Consider the following 25,020-nt stretch of genomic DNA (forward strand, 5'->3'; position numbering starts at 1 on the left):
AATGGTAAAGGAAGAGGATTATTCAGCTACCAGACGGAACTTAACCATTTCAGCTCCGGAGGATTTACCCCCCTTCCTGGCTAGGTCATTTTTTTTTGCACTGCGTTACTTTACTGACAATTGTGCGGTCATGCGACTCTGTACACAATTAAAGCACATGTCCTTTTCCCCACAAATAGAGCTTTCTTTCCATAGTATTTGATTGCATCTGCAGTTTTAAATTTTTGCGTTAAACAAAAAAAGAGCGACAATTTGGGGAAAAAAACCTCAATATTTTCTGCGATAAAACACATCCAGTAAAAAAAAGTTAAATCTTAATTCTTCATTAACCACTTCAGCCCCGGACCATTTGGCTGGCCAAAGACCAGGCCACTTTATGCAATTCGGCACTGCGTCGCTTTAACTGACAATTGCGTGGTCGTGCGACGTGGCTCCCAAACAAAATTAAAATTTTATTCCCAAAAATAGAGCTTTTTTTGGTGGTACTTGACCACCTCTGCATATTTTTATTTTTTGCGCTATAAACAAAAACAGAGCGACAATTCTTCTACATATTTTTGTAAAAAAAAATAATATATAGCAATAAACGTTTTTTGATTGGTTTGCGCAAAAGTTTATAGCGTCTACAAAATAGGGGACAGTTTTTTTTTATTATTATTATTATTAGTAATAACGGCGATCAGCGATTTTTATCAGGACTGCGACATTATGGTGGTCACATCGGACACTTTTGGCGCTATTTTGGGAACATTCACATTTATACAGCAACCAGTGCTATAGAAAATGCACTGATTACTGTGTAAATGTGACTGGCAGTGAAGGGGTTAACCTGTACGGGGTACTAAAGGGGTTAAGCGTGACCTAGGGATGTGTTCTGTGGGGGGGGCTAGGTGTGACATGACACTGATCACCGCTCCCGATCACAGGGATCTGTGATCAGTGTCCTGTCACTAGGCAGAACTGGGAAATGCTTGTTTACATTAGCATTTCCCCGTTCTTCCTCTCCGTGAGACGATCGCGGGACTCCCAGCGAACATCGAGGCCATGGGACCCACGGCTAGACTCACAGAGCTCGCGGCAGTCACGCGCCCGCAACCCCTGGGCCTTAGAGGCGACGTAAATATACGGCGATCTGCCCAGCCGTGCCATTCTGCCAACGTATACAGTCGTGCAGCGGTCGGCAAGGGGTTAAGAATATTGATTGGCTTTGGCATAAGTTACAGTGTCTGCAAACTATGGGATATTTTTATTTTTTACTAGTAAATAGCGGCGATTCAGCAACTTATAATGGGAATGCGATATTGTAGTTGACAAAATCGGACACTTGACACTTTCAGGATCAGTGACACCTATAAAGTGATCAGTGCTAAAAATCTGTCACTGTTCCAGACACTGGCAGGGAAGGCGTTAACAACAGAGCGATTAAAGGGTTAAAATGTGTTCCTAGCAAGTGCTTACTCACTGTGTGGTAAGTGGTTTCACTAAAAGGCATAGATTTGTGTTCCTGCTTAGCAGAAACACAGGATCAATGTCTTCTCTACTGACAGAACGGCAGTCTGCCTTGTTTACAAAGGCAGATTGCCATTCTGCCCATGTACTAAACAATTGGGGGGTGGTGTGGAGATTGAGTCCACGGTACCCGCTGCTGGGCTCCCTCTGTGTGATGAAAGCGAGAGCGTGTCGCCAGCGGCGAGCACTCCAGACCCAGAAGTGTCAGATCAGAGCAGCCGTCCTGCTAAAGTAAATGTGCGATTGGGTGGCTGTGAAGCTGTTAAACTGAACAATATTAGCAAGTGAGAACAGGAAATAACGGCTATTTAAAAGGAGAACACAAATTGTAATTTCTTTATGGTTATCCTAAAGCCTCGTACACACAATCCGATTGTTGCCAGGGGATTGTCTGTTGACAGACTGTTGTCCTAAAATCTGACCGTTGGTACGCTCCTTCTGACAATTGTTGTATAACTTTCGAACAAATGTTGGATGGCACGCTAATAAATTTTTGCCGGACGACGGTCTGTTGTCCGATTTTCGTATCGTCGGTACACAAGTTCATCACACAAAAGTACAAACATGCATGCGTGGAATCAATGCTCACCAAATACGAAATTAGCAGAAGGGGCCCAAAGGGTGGCGCTCAAGAGCTGAAATTCCTTGTAGTAACGTCACTACGTTCGTGTTTGTTGGCCGACAATTATGTACTATTAGTATGCAAGACAAGTTCCTTGCACACACATTTGGACAAAAATCTGAGACTCGGTTGGCCAACAATCAAATTGTGTGTACTAGGCTTAATGCTCCAACGGGTGGTCAGTATATACATGTAAAAACTGTATATTCAGGCAGCCAACTTTTGTCAACACAATTTTACTGACCTTTTTACAGAGATAAGAGAAAAGCCTAAAAATGTAACACTGATATAACATCAATTATGTGCTGTAAGTAAAATGCCTGCAAGTACAGAAAAATACCCATTAATCCAACAAAATGCAAGGTGCTCCTAACTTCCTGTTTAAGCCAACCAGTGTGGTCATTCTGCCTGCTGGACTACAGAGCTCCTCCAATTCCTAACCCCTCTATGCCCATTTCCATAGGTATAGACCGATTTATTTCTCAGAAAAAACAGCACTCCTGCCTCGATTCCTAAGAACCTACCCACACATGTGCAGAGAAAGTCTCTTGGAAGATGCAGTTCAGGGTGCATGCCTAGCTCAGCTTGTCCCAGTTAGATTTCTACAAGTCGTGTGATGTCACAGAGTGTAAACAAACCACTAAAACACTACAGAAAGACAAAAAAAGAAGAGATTGAAAACCTTTTTAGAGACATCCAGCTCCCACTTCCTCCCGGGGCTACGCAGCGCCGGAAGGAAGTTGACCTCTCCCCCCTCCCGGGAATCTTCTGGGACACATCACAGGTCCTAGACGATTGCCCGGCCATTCACAGCGCGGTTCGCGCATGCGCAGTGTGTGCCACAGCCAGGCGTCCATAGTAAGGAGAGGAGCGGGGCTTCGTACGCTCGCTTCACTGAACCGTGGGACAGGCGAGTGTCTGATTTTAAAAATCAGCAGCTACACTTTATGTAGCTGCTGACTTAATTTTTTTGGCAGATCTCTGCTTTAATGCATTCTATGCATCAAGGTAAAGAACCTGCATGCAGCTCCTCCGCCCCATCCCCCGCTTATACTTACCCGAGCCCAATCTCAGTCCAGTGATGTGCATGGGAGCATAGGCAAACTCCTCACAGGCTTGAGAAAGCAGTAATTGACACTGGCCCCTCCCCCTCAAAGTAAGCCACTTGCTATGGTGAGCACTCTGCGGGAGGCGGGCCAGGAAATTTAGCAGGGGACTGCAGAAGAGGAGGATCAGAGCTGCTCTGTGCAAAACCATTGCATACAGCAGGTAAGTATAGTATTTATTTTTTTTTTAAACAAAGGGGGAGTAGGGCCCTTAAACACAATACTTGAAATCTGCAATTTAAAACCTCATTGCAGCGCAGGTTTTCATGTTTTCCCTTTGATGTTTCACTACTTTTATTTACTATTTATTTTGAAGTGCCTAGCAACTGAAGACTCTGTATCCTAACGAGTACCCACAACCAGGTCTTTTCCTGATACACAATATAACAAGCGCTCACCTTTCTGGTCAATCTCTAAGCACCTTTTATCTTGTTCAATATCTCTTTTCATTTTTATATGGCTTCAAATACATTTATGCATTTAAAAGACCTGTGAAAGTGCAACAAAGCAATAAGCATATCAACGTATCAAAAGATAACCATTGTAATTTCGATATTTGAACAATATAGGAGGTTCCATACAGAAGCAGCAAAGGTAATAAAACAGTTAACTGGGACCAGTAAAGCCAAGAAAGTATTTGAGGCTTTTAAAAGAAGTTGTATACCAGCTTGCACATTTTTACCTAAAAGGTAAGGCTTACTTGTAGGTAAAATGAATATCTCCTAAACCTGTACAGTTTAGGAGATATTCACCTTGCATGCAGCCGCTGACTTCTGAGCCGCAAGAGCTTGCAAATTCAGAGCTCCTTAGCCGGAACGAAGACTCCCGTGACATCATCGCGGCTCCAGCCACTCACAGCGCCAGAGCCGCTAAGGGGCCTTTCACACAGACGGATAGAATGGTGCCTTTAGCTATGGATTTCCTATTTTTCTACCGCAGCTAAAAGCACACAATGTTCTCCTATGGCCCCATTCACACACAGCATTTACCTGCGATTTCGTTACATGCAGTTTGGTGCGAATAGAATGCGTCCAGGTGTGATGTAGCACAGCTATATGCACATAACCGCAGGTAATCGCAGTCTTTTTTGTCAACTGCGGATAGCGGCGTGAGAAAAACAAAAGAACACACGAACAACAGGAAGGAAGCACTTTATAATCAAAAAATAAATAAAAAGGGTTGCTATGGAAATGACTACCGCAGCTAAATGCAGCCGCATGTAATTGCAATGTACAAATGCAGCTAATCGCAGTGCCTGGAGCCTTGAATTTCACAAAATATTTGAAGTGCTTTTAACTGCGGCAAAAAAGCCGTCCGTGTGAAAGGGGCCTAAGCCAGAAGAAATGCCAAGGGAACATGTCAGCTCCCTCAGCGGTGACTGGTAGGCGGTACGGGCGCTTTGTTCCAAGGTAAGTATTTTATAATGAGCTAGTATGCGGTGCATGTCCCCCCAAAAATGTTCAGGAGCTACTATATGCCCTTCTGGATTGTAAGCTCTAACGAGCAGGGCCCTCTGATCCCTCCTGTATTGATACTGTACTGTCTGCCCCCATGTTGTAAAGCGATGCGCAAACTTTTTTAGCGCTATATAAATCCTGAATATTAATACTACTACTACTATTGGGCAGAGTTGCAACAAATATGCCCACGATTCAAAACGCTGAACTGTGAATGCAGCCCAAGTCATACATACCTGGAAAAGAAGCGCTGCTGCAATTTAAAACAAAACCCCAAACAATATATGAGTGTGAAGACTTAAAAAAATTAAATAAAATACCCATTCCACTTGAAAAAGAGGGGGAACTCTTTCCTGCGATCTCTCCTTTCTTCTTCCTTTTTCCCTACTCACGGCCACCTTTGGGTCACTCCCCTCCTCTCTTTCTTTATTATTTTCTTGAAAATTTTTATACGCTATCTGACTAGAAACAACGAAACTCCCCTGACAGGAGTCATTTTTTTTGCTCCTAAGGACGATCGTTGATGTTCGTTATTTTCTATAAGGCGATAGGAGTTATGCTGTGGGCGATAGCCATTGGGCTGACTCAATATACATGTCTGCTCACGATTGTCACTAATATGCAACACTGTATGTTGTTTTTCTTTGTATTGTTTGTTACGCTACCAATAAATATATTTTCAACCCTAAAAAGAGGAGGGGAAAAATACCCATTCTATTTAAAAAGGGGAAAAAATAAATAAATAAAAAAAAAAAAAAAAACTTACCCTTTGATACACTGAGGAAAAACTATAGCAAGCCCAGTTATACAAAAATATACTGCAAGGTAGTGAAGGTTAAAGTGTTTGTAAACAAAAAAAAAAAAAGGTCCTGTTTCTTTAAAGGCATTAAAGTGTTTATGCAATTATTTGTCTTCCTAGCTGGTAATAAACATGGTCGATCCTGCCAGGTCCCGAGTCCCCCTGCCTCTGCTGACCACGATAATCATGGCTGCTGAGCCCAGACTACCGTGGTCAGTTTATGTGCTCGTCAGCCGCAGCCCTGCTCTCTCCTCTGACAGTCTCTTCTCTGACAGTCTCCCCTCCCCCCCTAGTCATCTACATAATGCAGCACATAGAAAGGGAAACCTGTGCAGATATGTTGCCATTAATGAATGTGTAAGTGTTTGTTAGAATTGAATAGGGGAAATATCTTTTCTGACACTGCAGCTATGCGATCACATGATCCCCCTGTGCTTGGCCGACTGATGTCACAAGTTAATCTCCGCCCCTCCTGCTTCTCACCATAAAATGGGGCTTGCCAGCACAAGGCTGCATTGTCAGAAAAAAGGGTATTTCCCCTGTTCATTTCTAGCAAAAACAAATTTTCTTTAATGACAGCATATCTGCATAACTTTAGTGTCTTTACAAAAACTTTACTGAAAACCTTTGGCATTGATGTATCGGTATAGTTTTGTTCCTGGCTGTCACGCATATTCAATGGCTCCAACTCTTCCAAGTCACCGACTCCCTTAACTGCTGCAGCCAAAAATCACTAGCAACATATAGATCAGCTAATCGTTACACTCACAGAGTACGGATTATCTCTATCCCAATAAACAGTAGTACAGCACATACAGCAATAACTTGTGCAGCATAATAATCAGGATCCCAATGATTGGGACATCATTTGGTTTTCTTTCATTGGATAAATAAGAAAGCTCCACAAAAGGCCGATCTAGTTGCATTACACACCGACAATGTGCATCGTTCACGTGTCTGCCTAGCTGCAGTGTCTCAGGTGCTGAAGCCCCGCCCACCACTTCCGTGTTTACATCTCTCCTCTTCCCTCCAATTCCATCCGCATTGTGAGCTCACATTCCGCTGCCAATCAAAGCAGCCCTGAGCACCCATTGGCCCTCAGCCCAGCCTCTAAGCCGAGCGTTCATAGGCCACCTCTCGGATTTCGAACCATCCCCGGGAGCGGATTGGCTGTCAGAGACTGCCCATCATCCGAGCCCTTCAGCCCGTTTGATCTCTACGCTTCCGCTATCGAACCCCCCCATCTATACGTTACATAAAGAAATGTATGGGATTAGAACGCTGCAAGTGACACTAATCAGAGGTCGCGATCCCAATGACAGCCCGATTACAATCAGACAATACCTAAATCTACACACACCAATCAGGGTCTGCAGGCCAGATTTATCAGTATGAGCCCCTCGATTAGACAGACATGTATACAAACACACACGGACAATAACATCCCGGGCGCACTGCACGTCATGCGTGGTGATGATCACATAGACGGGATGTGGGATGTGCATTGTACAAATGATAACAGAGATCGGGGTGACATTAGTGGAGGACACCAGTGTGCAGCGATCAGTGATGAGCTGTATACAAGAGATCCAGCCCTGTGCTGCCCTCAGAATCCGCCCGGAGAGAGCTGAGCCCAGCGATCATGCAGACAGCGTGGCACAGACAACAATCTGACACACTTCCTGGTTTCAGAATCCCAGCAGCACTGCAGGCTGCACTCCCATCACACATGTCGGCCTCATCCTCCTCCTCCCATGTCCAGCCAAGGTGATCACACTTCCTAACGTGGCCTCCATCGCTCCCTGCAAGCACAACGTGCGCACCTCCATCCCACCCCCTTAACACCCCAGCTAGTGTCCTGCACACAGGGCCGGGGTGCTCGTGCATGCTCGCCGGAGCCGCCCGCAATCCTGCTCCCCCCTCCCCTCGATTGCATGCATGCCCCGGGCTCGCTTTACCGGCTCTAATCAGCAGATCGAGTTGATTGGTGGATCCCTCATGCAGCGAAGTCGCCATGTTTATCCCGTAGCTTGTGCTTCACATTGAGACCCAGCAGTGTAGAGGAGGAAGCGGGGATACAGACACAGTGCGAGGGGGGAGGAGGAACGCGGATCCTTCCGCCAACTACAGGAAGAGCACGGCTGCAATCCGCCGCTCACTACACTGCCAGCCGTGTGTATCCGCCGCCTGATCCCTCCGCGTACACACAGGAAGTGCTGCCCTTCACCAGCACACAGCACACTCCTCCTCATACAGCAACATCCACACACCGGCCAATAGCAGATACACTCTGCCTACACACCAATCACCCACTTTATAGGGGGAAAAAAAGTTTTACAAAAACATTATGCTTTTAACCACTTCAGCTCCAGAATGTTTACCCCCTTAAGGACCAGGCCATTTTTTTTGGCGATACAACACTGCGTTATTTTAACTGACAATTTCCCAGTCATGCAACGCTGTACCCAAATAAAATTGATGTCCTTTCTTTCCAACAAATAAAGCTTTCTTTTGGTATTTCATCACCTCTTCAGTTTTTATTTTTTGCGCTATAATCAAAAAATGACTGATAAAAGAAACAATATTTTTTACTATAATACATATCCAATAAAAAAAAAATAATGGAAAAAATCAAATCTCTTCATAAATTTAGCACAATATGTGTTCTGCTACATTTTTTGGTAAAAAAATCCCAATAAGTGTATATTGATTGTAGATGCTATAACACATAATGTATTGAGCAAACCAAACTATGGGATATATAATGGACTGCGACATTGCGGTGGACAAATTGGAACCAAGTGACCCTTTTTTGGGAACCGCTGACACTAATAAAGTGATCAGCGCTAGAAAATATGCACCGTCACTGTACCAATGACACTAGCTGTTAAGGAATTAACATCAGTTGCAATCAAGGGGTTAACTGTGAGCCTTACCTGTGCTTGGGATTCTGTGGGAGGTGCTTGTACTTTGGAAAGGCATTGATTGGTGCCCCTGCTTAAAGGGGTGGTAAAGGTACAATTTATTTTTCATAGTCAGGACGCCCACTAAACACACAGCTCCTTTCTCTATCTGCAATGTAGAGAGTGTCCCGACTCTCCTGTAGTCCACACCGGGGAGAAAGCCTTGCATTACTGTGTGTAGTTACAGACAGAAGAACAGGAAGTAATAAGGACATTTAAAAGCAAAATGGAAGGATGAAGTAAGTGAAGGTGGACTGCACTAAGGTAAAGGAAGCTATTTAGGGGAAAAAAAATTGTACCTTTACAACCCCTTTAACAGAGACACAGGATCCATGTCTTCTGTAGTGACAGAACAGCAGTCTGCATTGTTTACATAGGCAGACTACCATTCTGCCTGTGTCCTGGCGGACATAGAGTCCGCCCGACCCACTGAGGCACACCCCAGACCCAGAAGCTCAGGATCACGTACTAGGTACCTAATCCTGCGCAGGAGAGCCGCCTTGCCTATATATATTATAGGGTCGGCACACGGTTAAAAGGGGACCATCACACCCCCCCACATTTTGTCATTCCACTTCTACCTCCTCCTATACAAGATATTTTTTATACCATCCTTTTTCAATAAACCCTCACATTCTCTGGATTCACGCCTAGGTAAGAATGATGTATTAAATCGCCTGCAGCCTCCTGGGATACCTGCGTCACACATCCCAGGAGGCCTTGGGGTACCCTATGACAAATGAATGATTAGGGTCCAACTGTCTTTCCTTGAGCCTTGCAGCAGTGAACACCGATGATGTACTGGATGCTTGTCATCAGAGGGCAGCTGCAAAGCCCAGAGGAGACAGTCAGCTCCCAGATGACATCAGAAAAGATGGAAGTACAGAGCATCCCTGGATCGCTGGGTGCAAATACGTTTTTTGTGCATAACCCAATAAAAAAACATAAGATTAGGGGCATGGGTAGGGGTTCCCCTTAAAGGAGTTGCCGGCTGCTTCTTTTACTCGATGACCGTTTGTCTATTGGTGTGTGGGAGGACACCTCAGCTTGGAAACCCTGACTGCCAACTTTCAAAGTAAGACTTTGTTTCCCACTGTTCTGAGCCATACAATCTTTGACTAAACCACATGAACAACAATTCCCTCAATTTGGAGTTTAGAGGGTTTGTAAAGGAAAAATGTATTTTCCCTAAATAGCTTCCTTTACCTTAGTGCAGTCCTCCTTCAATTTTGCTTTTAAATGTCCTTATTTCTTCTGAGAAATCCTCACTTGCTGTTCTTCTGTCTAACTCCACACAGTAATGCGAGGCTTTCTCCCTGGTGTGAAGAAAGCCTCTTGGGGGGGGGGCAAGCAGGAGTGTCAGGACACTCTCTACTTTGCATATAGAGAAAGGGGCTGTGTGTTAGTGGGCATCCTGACACTCCTGCTCACCCCCTCAAGAGGCTTTCTCCACACAAGGGAGAAAGCCTCCTATTACTGCGTGTAGTTACAGACCGAAGAACAGGAAGTGAGGGATTCTCAGAAGAAAAAAAAGGACATTTAAAAGCAAAATTGAAGGATGAGGTAAGTGAAGGAGGACTGCACTAGGGTAAAGGAAGCGATTTAGGGCATAATTTAAGCATAATGCCAATACTATAAATTTTTGGGATATTGTTCTTGTGGGTGATGGCAGGTAGTAGCGAGATACATACACATACATATACATTCCACAAGGAATACGCTGGGAACTGATTGCTTCTTGCGAGCAGTTGTCACCCGGCACACACACCATTTAGTCAATACCCATTGGTGAATGCATTAGCGCTAGATGAAAATCGCTCTGAAGAGTCCAGTTTTGAAAGGGAATACAGTAACAACACACATAGGCTCAGAGAGCGTAGGTACAAAAGATGGCAGATAAAGCGATTCATATTGTTGCTGCCAAGAACAGATCTAAGCTTTTAGATGGTGCATTACATTGGGGGTAGGGCTCTGTCCATGGTGCTGGTGCATATAATCCTGTCACTTTTGTGACCACATATTGCCCAGATTTTGGATCTGTAAAAAATATCATTTCAAAACCTTTACTGTACCTATCCTAAACATAGATCAGGATTTGGCATCTGACATTTCTTCAGGATGTAGATTTTCTAGCCACGAGCCAGTACCCAGGGCAGTGTCTTGTCCCCTAGTTTGTATTGTTCATCTTGGCATACAGGGAGGGACCTGGCTGCGTGCTACGGGATCATACCCCTGCAACACTTGCACCTGCCGCTTTTGTGATAAACATGCCAGAATCCACAAAGCTGTTGTCTCTTGTGCGACTGGCAGAGGCTTTGTCAAAAGGATTTTGTTACCTGCAACAGCAATAATATAATTTACGTAATAGAAAATACATCTTGTAAATTACAGTATGTTGGCTGTACGTCTAGACCTATGAGAATCAGAATCCGTGAGCATTTCCATGGGGCCTCCTATGTTAAGCATAAGGGTCTATCCAATGTCTCCAGACATTTTAAATATGAACATTCTGGTCACATGGGATCTTTTTCATTTTGTGGTTTTGAAAAAGTTAAAAAAAAACACCAAGGGGTGGAGATTTCCACCGCAAACTGCTGGAAAGAGAGGTCTGGTGGATATTTAGTCTTCAATCTAGAACACCATCTGGTTTAAACTCAATATATGATATCCCTATATATCCCAGCATGGGACTACATATATGGTTTGAACTCAAGATATGACGCAGACTTGTTTTTATTTTGGAGAAACTTTTTTGTCTGGTCCTACACACTTTCTGTTATTTCCTATTGTGTAGATACAAACATATATTCATTGCTGGAAGATATTTTCCATGTTTGTATTGCCAAGTGTTAGACTGGCCATACACCTATAGATTATCTGCAGATTTTCTATAATCCAATGGAAAAAGTGGGAGATTCCTCCATCCATCTGTGTATGGGGACCGCTACGGGGCTTCGATCTAAGGTGAGCATTTCATAATGAGCTAGTATGCTATGCATACTAACTCATTATGCCTTTGTGTTGTAGTTTTTTTTTTCATGGGTTTACAACATCTTTAAATATATCATCATCCACAAGTGAAGAGGTTATGAGGATAATACATATGTTCCCTGGGGAGAAATCGCCAGGCCCAGAGGGAATACCCATGGAGTTCTATAAAAAATATGGAATAATAGTAGCTCCAAAACTTGAAGTATATACTGTATTTATCAGCGTATACCACGCGCCGGCATATAACGCGCACCCCAAGCTTAGAAGGGAAGTTTAAGGAAAAAAAGTAAATTTTGAATGCTCAGCCTTGTCGGTGTCCGTCTGCTGTCTTGCCCGGCGTCCATCGGCGGCCTTGTCCAGGGTCCGTCTGCGGCCTTGCGCAGGGTCCGTCCAGCCTTGTCGGTGTCCGTCTGCCGGGGGTTGCAGCGTTGTATGTTTGAGTTTGGCGCCTCTTTTGAGCTGTGCAGAGCCGGATTTCCGGTGTGTTCGGCTCCTCTCACGTGGCTGCGGGCGGAGCTGAGCATAGCCGAGTGTGCAGTACACTCAGCTCGGTCTTTGGCGCTCAGAGACAGCGGGGATCAGCATATAACGCGCACCCGCGATTTTCCCCTGATTTTAAGGGGAAAAAAGTGTGCGTTATACGCCGATAAAGACGATACTCGTGGGCTAATGGGGGGGGATTCTGCCGGATTCAATGAAACGGGCACATATAACACTTATATATAAAGAAACAAAGGATCCAAAACGATGTGCATCACATAGGCCAATAGCAGTAATAAATATAGGTTTTAAGATACTGACTAAAATAATAACATTAAGATTACAACCCCTATTACAAACTATTATAGATTCAGACCAGACAGGCTTTATGCCAAGGAGAACAACGGATATTAATGTACAGAGATTATATACAAACATACATACACACCATATACATGAAGGATCGAGAACAGTGGCTTCACTAGACATAGAGAAGGCATTCGATACCATAGAATGGCCCTTTTTGTGGGAAATACTCAGGCGGATGGGCTTCCCAATAGTTTTCATTAAAAGGATTCAAACTATATACAATAAACCCATGTCAGTAGTTAAACTGGGGGGGGGGAGACTCAGCTTTTTTCCAGTTTAATAGAGGCACGAAACAGGGATGTCCCCTGTCGCCGGCTCTTTTTGCGATAGCGATAGAGCCGGTGGCAGAGGCACTTAGGACTTCTCCAAACGTGCAAGGGCTCCGTATAGGGGAGCTAGAAGAAAGAGTAGCATTATATGCCGACGATAGGTTGTTGTTTTTGAGAGATGGGAGCTCTGAAATTGCTGAATAATTTTTCGGTGTTCATGGGATTAAAAGTAAACTGGGATAAGTCCATATTATTTACGATAGATCAAGGCGCACGTGAAACAGCAGCAGTGAATACACCATTAAAATGGGTAACAGAAGTTAAATATTTAGGTATAAGAATATCTCGACGAGCTGAAGAATTTCGAACATTAAACCTCGAGCCTGTAGTATAATAAGTTAAGAAAAAATGAAGAGCCTGGGAGGCATTACCTATATCCCTGCTGGGTTGTATCAACTTAATACAAATTAAGATTGTTCCTAAGTTATATATCTATTTAGAAACTCCCCACAATGGCTACCAAAAAGTTTTTTTCAGCAGTTGCAAAGTATGTTCTCCAGGTTTATATGGAAGAACAAAACAGCTAGCGTCAAAATAGCCACACTTATGAAGCCAACGCTACAGGGGAGACTGGCATTTCCAGATATATATGGATATTTCCTAGCGGCTTAGCTGGCAGTAGTAAGGGGATGGCTGAATCTGGATAAAAATAATCCTGCCACAATGTTAGAGGCTGCAGTAGTGGGCTTGGTGGAAGCACTTCAAACACTACCATATCGTGGGCTGAAATCTAAATATGAACCACAATCAAAACATGGAAAGTGGGGCTAGGAAAAGAGGGGCAATTAAGTACTAGGATATACCCAAATACTCCATTATGGAGGAACCCAGAGCTCTCACATCTGGACTCCATGCTCGAGCCTGGGGCATTGACCAAATTTGGAATTAAAAAGTCATCGCAGGTAATAAAGGAAGATAGAATTGCCTCATTCGTAGAAATAAAACAAGACAAGAATATACCAGAGAGTTATAATTTTCGATACAGACAGCTGGCACATGCCCTATCGGCCCAGTTTCCTGATGGCATACCTTAAATATTAGAATCAGATTTAAAATAAACGATCAGGAAGAAATGCGAAAAGAAGGCAATTTCAGTTCTCTATACACACCTATTAAAGATAGTACCATCAGATATGAGTAAACTTAGGGAATGCTGGGAAAGATGTTCCAGAACTGGTAAAGGAGATCTGGAGAAATTCACAACGGATACTGATATCACTTTGTGATAGGCCGATACAGTTCAAGATAACACATAGAAGTTATTACACGCCGTATAAATTACATAAGATATTTCCGTCAAGCCCAGAGGATTGTTGGTAGATGTGTAGGCACTCTGGGGAATTTTATACATATATTTTGGACTTGTCCAAAGATAGCGATATTTTGTAAGGAGGTACTGAGAGTAATTGCAACAACAGGATCAGAAGGCGACTATATACCTATTAGGATTGATAGGAAAAGATATTGTTTCAACAGTAAAAAGAACACAGGTGGGTTTATTGCTTTTCTATGCAAGGAAAACAATAGTGCTAAACTGGAAAAAGGCTGAGGCCCCCTCATTGATCCACTGGAAAAATGTGGTAAATAGTAATCTACCATTATACAGAGAGGCATATTGCAATAGAGGACACAAGGAAAGATATGGGCAAGTTGGATAAGGAATCCTATGACGGCCTACAGACAGAGAGGGCAAATGGAGGGGATAAACTACACCAATAGAGTAAGAATAATTGGGGATAAATGTACGTGTTGTGGTTTTCTATTTTTGATATTGATTTTAATGTTGAAATTATTGATGAAAGAGATTGATGCTCCTGCAAGGGCAATTAAATGTGAGGGAAATAAAATATCATCATCCACAGAACTTAAAGCGGAACCTCACCCAAAATGGAGACGCTCCGCTTGTTTGCCTCCTCCCCCCTGCCTCGCGGGTTCCTGGTTTTGACAGATACTGTACGCGTTTCCCACTTCCAACCGGAGCACTACTTCTACCTATAGGTAAGCCTAGCATAAGGCTTACCTATAGGTAGTGGAAATATCTCCTAAACGTGCACCGTTTAGGAGATATTAAACTTGTAGTCCACCGCAAATGTTAACGGCACATGCCGAAACTAAGTGCCGTTTCTTCCCCAGCCTGTGCCGTGAATTGCGGCTCTCGTGCGCATGCGCGGGAGTGACGTAATGCGGCTCCGGCAAATCACAGCGCCGGAGTCCGCACCCCGGAATGAAGAGGAGACAGTGGGGACATTGCCGGATTCTTTTGCAGGTAAGTGTCACATAATGGGCTAATATGCATCAGGGTTTACTGCATCTTTAACATATAATTTGTACCAGAAACCTTTACAATCTATGTATTATACTAGCATTCTCTCCACTATATCTACACACTGACAATACATCCTAAGCTGACCAAGCAGGTTACAATTTAATTGTGAAATCACTGTACAATTTCCTTAAGATATGTCAAACCTTTGTAATGCAAGGAAATGGTTAAATGGGGGGCCAAGGGCTCGTTCACACCATGACACATCTACAGTGCTCTAGAATGCACCTATGTTGAAGTGCACTGAAATGCACAGATACAAATTCAGTGCATTGCTCTGAAAAAAAAAATGGTACTGGACCTTCATTTAATTTGTTTTCATATGTTGGAGGTGCCTTGACAAAATGAATTGGGTTTACTAATGCAATAAACTTCAATACACAAAAACACACAGTATGTGCTGTAGTGTACAGAGTGATAATATGAAAAGGACATTTATTGCTTCCAGACCGCCCACTGCACATTTACTGCAGCAGGGCAGGATGGCTGCACGCAACAAGGTTCCTGTACGTTGTTTCCTCTTTGGGGTCTAGGGCACAGCGGAAACAAATCAGTGGGTCCATCGGCCGCCGAGACCTGCCAATCGTTCACAGGAGAGGTAGAATGGCAGTCCGCCGTTCTGTCAAAGAGGAAATTGGAGGTCTTGTGTTTCTGCTAAGAAACATGGATTTCTGTTTTCCTCCAGTTAAGCCATTGCCCACACTAGAAATCACCCCCTAAGAGCACACTTAACCCTTTGTCCTCCTTATGTTAACCCCTTCCCTGCCAGTGTCAGTACAGTGACAGTGCATTTTTTTTAGCACCAATCACTGTATTAGTGTCACTGGTCCCCATAAAGTGTCACTTCGTGTCCGATCTGTTCCCCGCCATGTCGTAGTCCCACTAAAAATCACTGATCGCCGCCATAACTAGTAAAAATAAAAATGCCATATAAATATCACATTGTTTGTTGACGTGATAACTTTTGCGAAAACCAATCAATATACGCTTATTGAATTTTTTTTAACCAATGTAGGAGAATACATATTAGCCTAAATTGATAAAAAAATAAATTTAAAATCAAATTTCTTTAACTGATATGTTTTATAGCAGAAAGTAAAAAGTATTTTTTTTTATTTCAAAATTGTCAGACTTTTGTTGATAGCGCAAAAAATTAAAACCGCAGAAGTGATCAAATACCACAAAAAAAAGGTTGCTTTGTGGAGAAAGAAATGGACTTGTGTGACCACTGTGTTTGGGTACAGCGTCGCATGAACGCGCAATTTTCAGTTAAATCAACGCAGTGCCCATCGCAAAAAATGGCCTGATCATGAAGGGGGTGAAACCTTCCAGTGGTTAAGTTAGCTGAAAAACTTTAATTATGCCAGCATGGGTAGGATTGATTAGTAATAACCATAGTGCCCAAATAACTGAGAATTAATCTTTGAATAAAACAACACAAATTTTCAAAACTGTAAATAAGCAGTCAACCAAAAGCGCTTTAATACAATATTAAAGCCTTGTTTAAAAAAAATAAAAAAAACAACAAACATGTTATACTTACTTGCTCTGTGCAGTGGTTTTGCACAGAGCAGCCTGGATCCTCCTCTTCTTGGGTTCCACACCCGTGCTCCTGGCTCCTGCCGGGTGCTCCCATAGCAAGAAGCTTGCTTTGGGGCATTTATGCAGGCACACTCCCGACCCATGGCTCTGTGTGTCCGTTCACACATGGAGCCGTGACTTGGCCCCACCCCTTCTGACTTCTGATTGGCTCACTGGTAGTGATTGACAGCAATTAGAGCCAATGCCTCCAGCTGCTGACAAAGGCCAATCAGGAGTGCGAGTCCCGAGAGAGGCATGGCTCTCGTGGACATCGCTGGATCGTGTGCCTTTACAACCACTTTAATTGTACTTACTAGGGTTGTCCCGATACCGATACTAGTATCGGCATCGGTACCGAAACCGAGCATTTGCCCGAGTACTTGTACTCGGGGCAAATGCTCCGATACTTCACCCGATACCTGGGCAGTCAGGGTGATCAGTGCTGTGGAGGAGTTACAAGCACTGATCACCCTGTATAGATTTAAAAGTCTGACAGCCACAGCCGATTCTCTCTCTCAAACCCCCCCGCCGCGGCTTTCAGCACTGATTGGTGCTTCTCTCCCACACACGATCACCGCTGACTGTCCCCTATCCTCCTCCAGTCCCCATCCGTCCTTCTCCATGCTGCTCCATGCATCTGTCCCCCTCCGTGCATCTGTCCCCCTTGGTCTCTCAGGGTGGAGAGCTGGCAAAACCCGGCTCCTTTGGTTTTCTGAATGTGATCTGAAAGTGATCACTGACTCTGACCATTCACATAACTGAAACATTGTAACCTCCTGTGATTCCAATGTCTCAGTTAATGAATGAAGAGAAGCCGCTGTCTTCTCTCCTTTCATTTTCAGTGCAGCCAAGTCTGCTGAGAAAGGGACTGGGGAATATGTGTCCCTAGTCCCTTTCTCTGTCTCAAAGGGGAGATGTCAGAGGTCTGTTAAGACCCCTGATATCTCACCATAGCTCCCCAACAGGGCCGATAAAAAAAAATAAAAATTGCAATAAATAATTTTTTGTTGGTTGTTGTGAATAATAAAAAAAAAACACCGACAGTGTCCCCACATGCCCCCCCCCCCAAAGAAGAAAGCATTGTAAAAAAAAAAAAAAACACAATACTGACACGTGCCACTTTCACATGAGATTAAATTAAAAGTATCGGTATCCGGTAAGTACCTGAAAAAAAGTATCGGTACTTGTACTCTGTCTTAAAAAAGTGGTGTCGGGACAACCCTAGTACTTACCATTCTGAACACCCTGAACCCCTAAAACCTGACAGGTCTACACTCCAACTGCATTCGTTTAGCTAAACAAAAAATTGTATATACAGTTGTGCTCATAGGTTTACAGAATTTATGCTTTCTTGGTCATTTTTCAGAGAATATGAATGATAACATAAAAAAAAATTCTTTAACTCATGGATAGTGTTTGGCTGAAGCCATTTATTATCAATCAATAGTTTTTACTCTTTTTAAATGACAACAAACTACCCAAATTACACAGTTTAAAAGTTTACATACTGTTTAAAAGTCTACATGGCGATTATGGCCTGATAACATGCACACAAGTTGACACAAAGGGGTTTGAATGGCTATGAAAAGGTAACCATCCTCACCTGTGATATGTTTGCTTGTAATTAGTGTGTCTGTATAAAAGGTCAATGCATTTCTGGACTCCTAAGGCTGGGTTCACACTACGATTTTCCTGTCCGTCAGCCGCATACGATTTCAGTATTGAAAACGTACGGGCCCGTACGGGAAACGCATACATAGACAATGCATTGCAAATCGTATGCACTCAGATGCATCCGGGTGCGTACGATTTGCTGGCAAAACGTTTTTTAACAGTACGCAAAACCGTGTTCAACCACGGTTTTGCTGCCGTTTTTGAAACCGTATGGCAAACGCATACGTTTTTTTTTAACATTAAAGTCAATGGAAAACGCACATATGTGCGGTTCCATACGTTTACGTCCGTTTCAGCCGCATACGTTTTTTCATATAAATCGTATGCGGCTGATGGACGGGAAAATCGTAGTGTGAACCCAGCCTAACAGACACTTGCATCTTTCATCCAGGGCTGCACTGACGTTTCTGGATTCTGAGTCATGGGGAAAGCAAAAAGACTTGTCAAAAGATCTGCGGAAAAGGGTAGTTAAACTGTATAAAACAGGAAATGGATATAAAGAGATATCCAAGGAATTGAGAATGCCAATCAGTAGTGTTCAAACGCTAATCAAGAAGTGGAAAATGAGGGGTTCTGTTGAAACCAAACCACGGTCAGGTAGACCAACTAAAATTTCATCCATGAAAATTGTTCAGGATGCAAAGAAAAACCCACAAATAACTTCAGGTGAAATACAGGACTCTCTGAAAATATGTGGTGTGGTCGTTTCAAGTAGCCATTACTACGCAAATGCCACAAAGTATCCCGCTTACAATACACCAAACAGCACAGAGACAAGTCTCAAACCTTCTGGCACAAAATCATTTGGAGCGATAAGACCAAAATTTAGCTTTTTGGCCACAACCATAAACGCTACATTTGAAGAGTCAACAAGGCCTATGGTGAAAGGTACAGAGATGGATCGCTGATGTTTTGGGATGTGCGAGCTACAAAGGCACAGGAAATTTGGTCAAAATTATTGGCAAGATAAATGCAGTAGGTTATCAAAAAATACTGGAGGAACATTTACATTCATCAGCCAGGAAGCTGCGCATGGGACGTACTTGGACATTCCAACATGACCATGATCCAAAACACAAGCCCAAGTCAACCTGCCATTGGCTACAGCAGAATAAAGTGACAGTTCTGAAGTGGCCATCTCAGTCTTCTGACCTCTATATTATTGAGCCACTCTGGGGAGATCTCAAACGTGCAGCTCATGTAAGGCAGCCCAAGAATTTACAGGAACTGGAAGCTTTTACCGAGAGGAATGGGCAGCTTTACCATCTGAGGAGATAAAGAGCCTCATCCACAATTGACTTCAAGCTGTCATTGATGTCAAAGGGGGCAATACACGGTATTAAGAACTAGGGTATGTAAACTTTTGAATAGGGTAATTTGTGTAGTTTCATTTGTGATTATAATCTAATAAGAATAACTGCAGTTGATTAATAATAAATGGCTTCAGCCAAACACTAACCATGAGTGAAAGAAAAGTTTTTGTGTTATCATTCATATTCTCGGAAAAATGGCCACAGAGGGGCAGATCCCCGCGTAATTTTAAATTTTGTGCGTCGTATCTTTGTTTTGGTATCCACAAAACAAGATACGATGGCATCTGTGTTAGATCCGACAGACGTACATCTTCGTACGCCGTCGGATCTTAGATGCAATTTTTCGGCGTCCGCTAGGTGGCGTTCCCGTCGTAATCCGCGTTGAGTATGCAAATTAGCTATTTTCGACGATCCACGAACGTACGACCGACCGTCACAAGTCGTTTGCGTTCGGCTTTTTCCGGCGTATAGCTAAAGCTGCTATATGGTGGCGTACTCAATGTTAAGTATGGCCGTCGTTCCCGCATCTAATTTTGAAAAATTTACGTCGTTTGCCTAAGTCGTCCGTGAATGGGGCTGGATGCCATTTACGTTCACATTGAAAACAATGACGTCCTTGCTACGTCATTTGGAGCAGTGCACCCTGGGAGTTTTTACGGACGGCGCAGGTGCAGTTCGTTCGGCGCGGGAACGCTCTTCATTTAAATGAAACACGCCCCCTACCCGCCCAATTTGAATTCCGCGCCCTTACGCTGCAAGAGATACATTACGCCGCCGTAACTTACGGCGCAAATTCGTTGAGGATTCAAACCAAAGCCAAGTTACAGCGGCGTAGCGTATCTTACATCTGCGCCGGGCGCAGCGTATGTATGTGGATCAGAGTCAGCAGACTGCAGAACTACAGGGCACGGCTTTGAAACGGAGAAAACTGTTTTGGCAGTGTAACGGTCAGGGGTTAACGCCGTTTACGATATTCCATTCCACCAACCCACGACAGCTTATCGACACTCCACAATCCAGCAGAAGAACACGGCCCATATGGATTCCGCAGAAACGAGACACCAGGCTCTGTTCTCTGGTTCAAAACGGATAGACACTTTAATGGGAAACTCAGGCTTCTAATATACAGTTAGAAACCACAATGAACAATGACCCAACTCCACCCACAATATTATACAATGAGCCCAATACACATCTTTTTAGACTTTCTGACACAATCCACGTGAGCTAAATTAGCTACAGCTGACAAGTCAGACATCATGGCTCCAGCTTCTCTCACCTGCTATACAATACACATTCCTTTAGTAGACATAAGTCAGACATCTGACCTTTAGACTGTGCTAACTCACAATACACATCTATCATCAATAGAACTTTCATACAATACAGTATCAAGTAGCATAACTCAATGAAAGGTCTTAGAAGCCAGACTAAGGTTAATTTACATGACAGTAGCAGACTTAATTACACCTTAACAGTCTATGTTTCCACATTGAATGAGTCACTCTTCTATTGACCTGTTGGGTTCAGAATCAACAACCTGTAAATAGCTCTTGCAGACATTCTTGAATATATTGTGGATTATAGACCCATGTTAAAACAATCCAACATATGTCCCTTATTTCCTGGCTCAATCTGTGTAAGAGCTTCTGGGTCCCACGGCCCTCCTGTTACATGTCTCCCCTTTCGGCAGGAGACTAACACAGGAGGAGACCCCAGATGGGTTGACTCTGAAGTTAGTCCATAGTTCCATTCCTCTAATGCCTGGACAACCCATCAGCATTGCCATTTTGCTTACCAGGTCAGTAGCTGATGGTGAAGTTGTAAGGTTGCAGGGTGAATAATGGAATTTAGTTCTGGAACAGTTACTTGCTTTGCTCTCTCAATGGCTCCCAAAACCCATTTCTGATGCTCTTGGGAGAGATAAGGCACAACCTGGGCGCAAATCCCATTTAACCTTTTGACAATTTCAGTCTGTTTCAATGTTCAAGCCACGGGACATCTCATAATACATGACGTAGTGTCGTTGCATCTCCGATTTCTCACTGGCCAACTTGTCATATTCCCATTTTAGACTGTGATATTGTGCCTGATCTAAGGTAAATGTCGGGGAAGATAGTCTTACCCGGGTCTCAGCAGCAAACAGGTTAGTTCCAGCAACACGGGTCTGGGCACAGGTAGTCACTGGGTTGGCTTCATCGGGGCGTAAGCAGAAACGAGGGGGGGCCAAATCATTCCCCAGTAGTACATCCGCTGGCAAATCCTTCATCACCCCCACATTCACGTGTCCCGAACCAACCCCCCAATTCAAGTGAACCCGGCAACGGGTAGCCGGAAGACGGTGCCTCCCGCTACTCTTATGGCTACAGTGTCTCCGGTGTGCTGGCTCTCTGGGATGAGTTTCTTCTGTAGCAGGGTCATGGTGGTGCCAGTATCACGTAGCCCATTGGCTACCTTTCCATTGACCCAGACAGTCTGCCTGTGTTGCTGCCTGTTGTCCTGGTTAGCTGCTTGTATTGGATCTGCCTCGCGCAGTACGCCCCAATGTTCTTCCTCCTCAACGCAGTGGGCCGCAGGCATTGATGTGTGGGGGTTCCCCCTTTCTGGCTGTCTCCATGACTGACTGCCTGGGTGGATTCAGACAGACAGTCTAGCTTTTTGTGTCCTAGCTGTTTACACCCAAAACACTTGATGTGTTATGAGTAGCCCTGGGAGTTGAACCTAGGCTGCTGAGGATAAGTGGCCGCCGGAGGTGATGCTGTGGGACGGTCCGACTGGGGTTGTAGGCAATAGCCAGTGGGGGTGCCACTGATCGATAATCCACCCGAGCTGTTGTCTTAACCACAGAGTTATCCAGTTTGCGGGCGTCTGTATTCATACGCCAGGCGAGCTGCTTCAGACAAGGAGAAAAGTTTTTGGTCCCGGACCCACTCTCTGACTTCCAGGGACAGTTTGTCAAAGAAGTGCTCCAGCAGGAACACCTGCAGCACCTCTTCCCCGGATTCTGCTTGGCATCCATCGACCCAGTGGGATGCAGTGCGGTGTAGGCGGCATGCCCACTCGGTATATGAGTCTCCAGTCTGCTTGCTCGTCTCTCGGAACCGCCTCCGGTATGCCTCTGGTGTGACGGCATACCTGGCCAAAAGTGCTTCTTTTACCAGTCCATAGTTTATAATATCCTCGTCTGGGATGGCCCTGAACGCTTCACTGGCCCGGCCGGACAATTTCCCAGACAAAATGGTAACCCATTCCTCTATGGGCACCCGGTGTAGGGCACATTGCCATTCAAAATCGGCAAGGGGAGATTGATGGGTACCATCAATCTCCCCTTCAGTTTCAATGAAATTCTTAAAAGCAGCAAAATGTATATTTCTCCTTTCAGTTGGTGCTGCTGTGACTTCTGCTGCTGCAGAACCTCTTTGCCGTAGCCAATTTGCGTCCACAGCAGCTATAACTCTATGATCTCCGGTGGAGGGTTAGGACCATAGTGTTCCAGTCTTAGTTTAACAGCCGATCAAAACTTGCCTCCTCGGGTGTCCTGTCTGTTACGCTGGGCCTTTCCATTAAGTTGGGTCTTTCAGCTCCATCCATTTGGACTAGTTCTGTGATCATGTCCCTCTTCTTACAGTTGCTGGCCGGTCTGCCCCGGTTCTCCAGTAAGTCCTTGAGGGTAGAGAGCTTTAGCCATTCCTACTGTGCCTTCATTGTCCTGTGTCCTCTTGTAGCTGTTCTTCTGGCGATGGGAATCATTCCACTGTTTGCCAACAATTGTAACGTTCAGGGGTTAACGCCGTTTACGATATTCCATTCCACCAACCCACGACAGCTTATCGACACTCCACAATCCAGCAGACGAACACGGCCCATATGGATTCCCCAGAAACGAGACACACAGCTCTGTTCTCTGGCTCAAAACGGATAGACACTTTAATGGGAAACTCAGGCTTCTTATATACAGTTAGAAACCACAATGAACAATGACCCAACTCCACCCACAACATTATACAATGAGCCCAATACACATATTTTAGTCAGACTTTCTGGCACCAGGTCTGACACAATCCACATGAGTTAATTAGCTACAGCTGACAAGTCAGACATCATGACTCTGGCTTCTCTCACCTGCTATACAATACACATTCCTTTAGTAGACATAAGTCAGACATCTGACCTTTAGACTGTGCTAACTCACAATACACATCATCAATAGAACTTTCACACAATACAGTGTCAATTAGCATAACTCAATGAAAGATTTTAGAAGCCAGACTAAGGTTAATTTACATGACAGTAACAGACTTAATAACCACCTTAACAGTCTATGTTCCCACATTTAATGAGTCACTCTTCTATTGACCTGTTGGGTTCAGAATCAACAACCTGTAAATAGCTCTTGCAGACATTCTTGAATATATTGTGGATTACAGATCCATGTCAAAACAATCCAACATATGTCCCTTATTTCCTGGCTCTATCTGTGTAAGAGCTTCTGGGTCCCACGGCCCTCCCGTTACAGGCAGCTTTCTCCGGGTTTTGCCAAGTTCGAATGGGGCTGTGTAGTTTGGAGATCCTGCAGAGACTTGGGTGGGATGGGATCTCCAACCCTGTGTCCAGGTCTTATGAATAGCCAGCAGGTTGTGTTCCCAGGTGCACACAGCCCATATAACGAGGGGCTAGTGAGAGCAGAGAGTGGAGGAAGGTGGAGTGTGTGCAGCTGTCTGCTGTTTCAAGACAGTCCTGTGTGTGGAAAGCTGTCTGTCTGTGTGACACTATATCCCTGGTGAGGGGGGACTTCGTGCCTGACGGACTGGGAGGCTGGTAGACCTGAGGTGACTAGCAAGTCCAAGAGGGCTAAAGGAAGCCCTGAAGTCTGGGAGACAGTGGGCTGGAGAATCCTGTTGAGGCCAGGAGTGGGCCAGGTTTAACAGGTACTGCAAGGCAAAGTAAGCATAGGAACCAGGAGGCTTCGCATTTTTGGTTATGTGAACTTTACTGGAGAATCACCACTGCGTGGGAAATCCTATTTTTTTTTTTCGTTTTAATAAAAATGGGCTGCCGTGCCCTCAAACCTGACAACTGACTGCTGTGGACTTGCTAAAAAACGCATTTACCACTTGAGTTAAACACCCCCATATCACAATATATATATCACTTCCAGGACTTCTTGTTCGAAAACTCTGGAGATAGTCTTACTGACATTGGCTGTATGTTTGGGGTTGTTTTTTACCTGATGCAGAATAATCTTAGAGCCAATCACACGCCTCCCTGATGGTATAGCATGATGGATAGGTTTATGCCTGTATTATCAGCATGGAGGATACCATTGTTTCTGACCAACTCTGACACTATCAGCAGCTCAGGTAGGTGGGTGGACAATTCAGCATGTATTTACATAGTAAAAGACAACCAGAACCTATATAGTGCTCACTGTTATTTTATTAAAAAAATTAAATAAAAATTGAAAACCGCTCACATGTAGTAAGACCAGAAAAAAAGGTCTTTCG

The 25,020-nt window shown here is 44.1% G+C and overlaps 1 protein-coding gene across 3 annotated transcripts in view; it reads right to left on the minus strand.

Moving 5' to 3' along the window:
- The window catches only part of ELF2 (E74 like ETS transcription factor 2), a 144,302-nt gene that overhangs the window by 30,218 nt on the left and 89,064 nt on the right, over nt 1-25,020 (minus strand). Inside the window, exon 1 of one of the 3 annotated variants that reach the window (XM_040331063.1) lies at nt 7,452-7,780. The exons of 1 other annotated variant lie outside the window; for it this stretch is intronic. In XM_040331063.1, coding sequence (XP_040186997.1) covers nt 7,452-7,509 — 58 coding nt within the window. In that variant the 5' untranslated portion in view covers nt 7,510-7,780. Of the gene's footprint in view, nt 1-6,426; nt 6,455-7,451; nt 7,781-25,020 lie in introns of those variants that run through there. One more of the 3 variants, XM_040331074.1, reaches the window with a different exon arrangement.

The sequence above is a fragment of the Rana temporaria genome, chromosome 1, assembly GCF_905171775.1.
Source record: "Rana temporaria chromosome 1, aRanTem1.1, whole genome shotgun sequence".
NCBI lineage: Eukaryota > Metazoa > Chordata > Amphibia > Anura > Ranidae > Rana > Rana temporaria.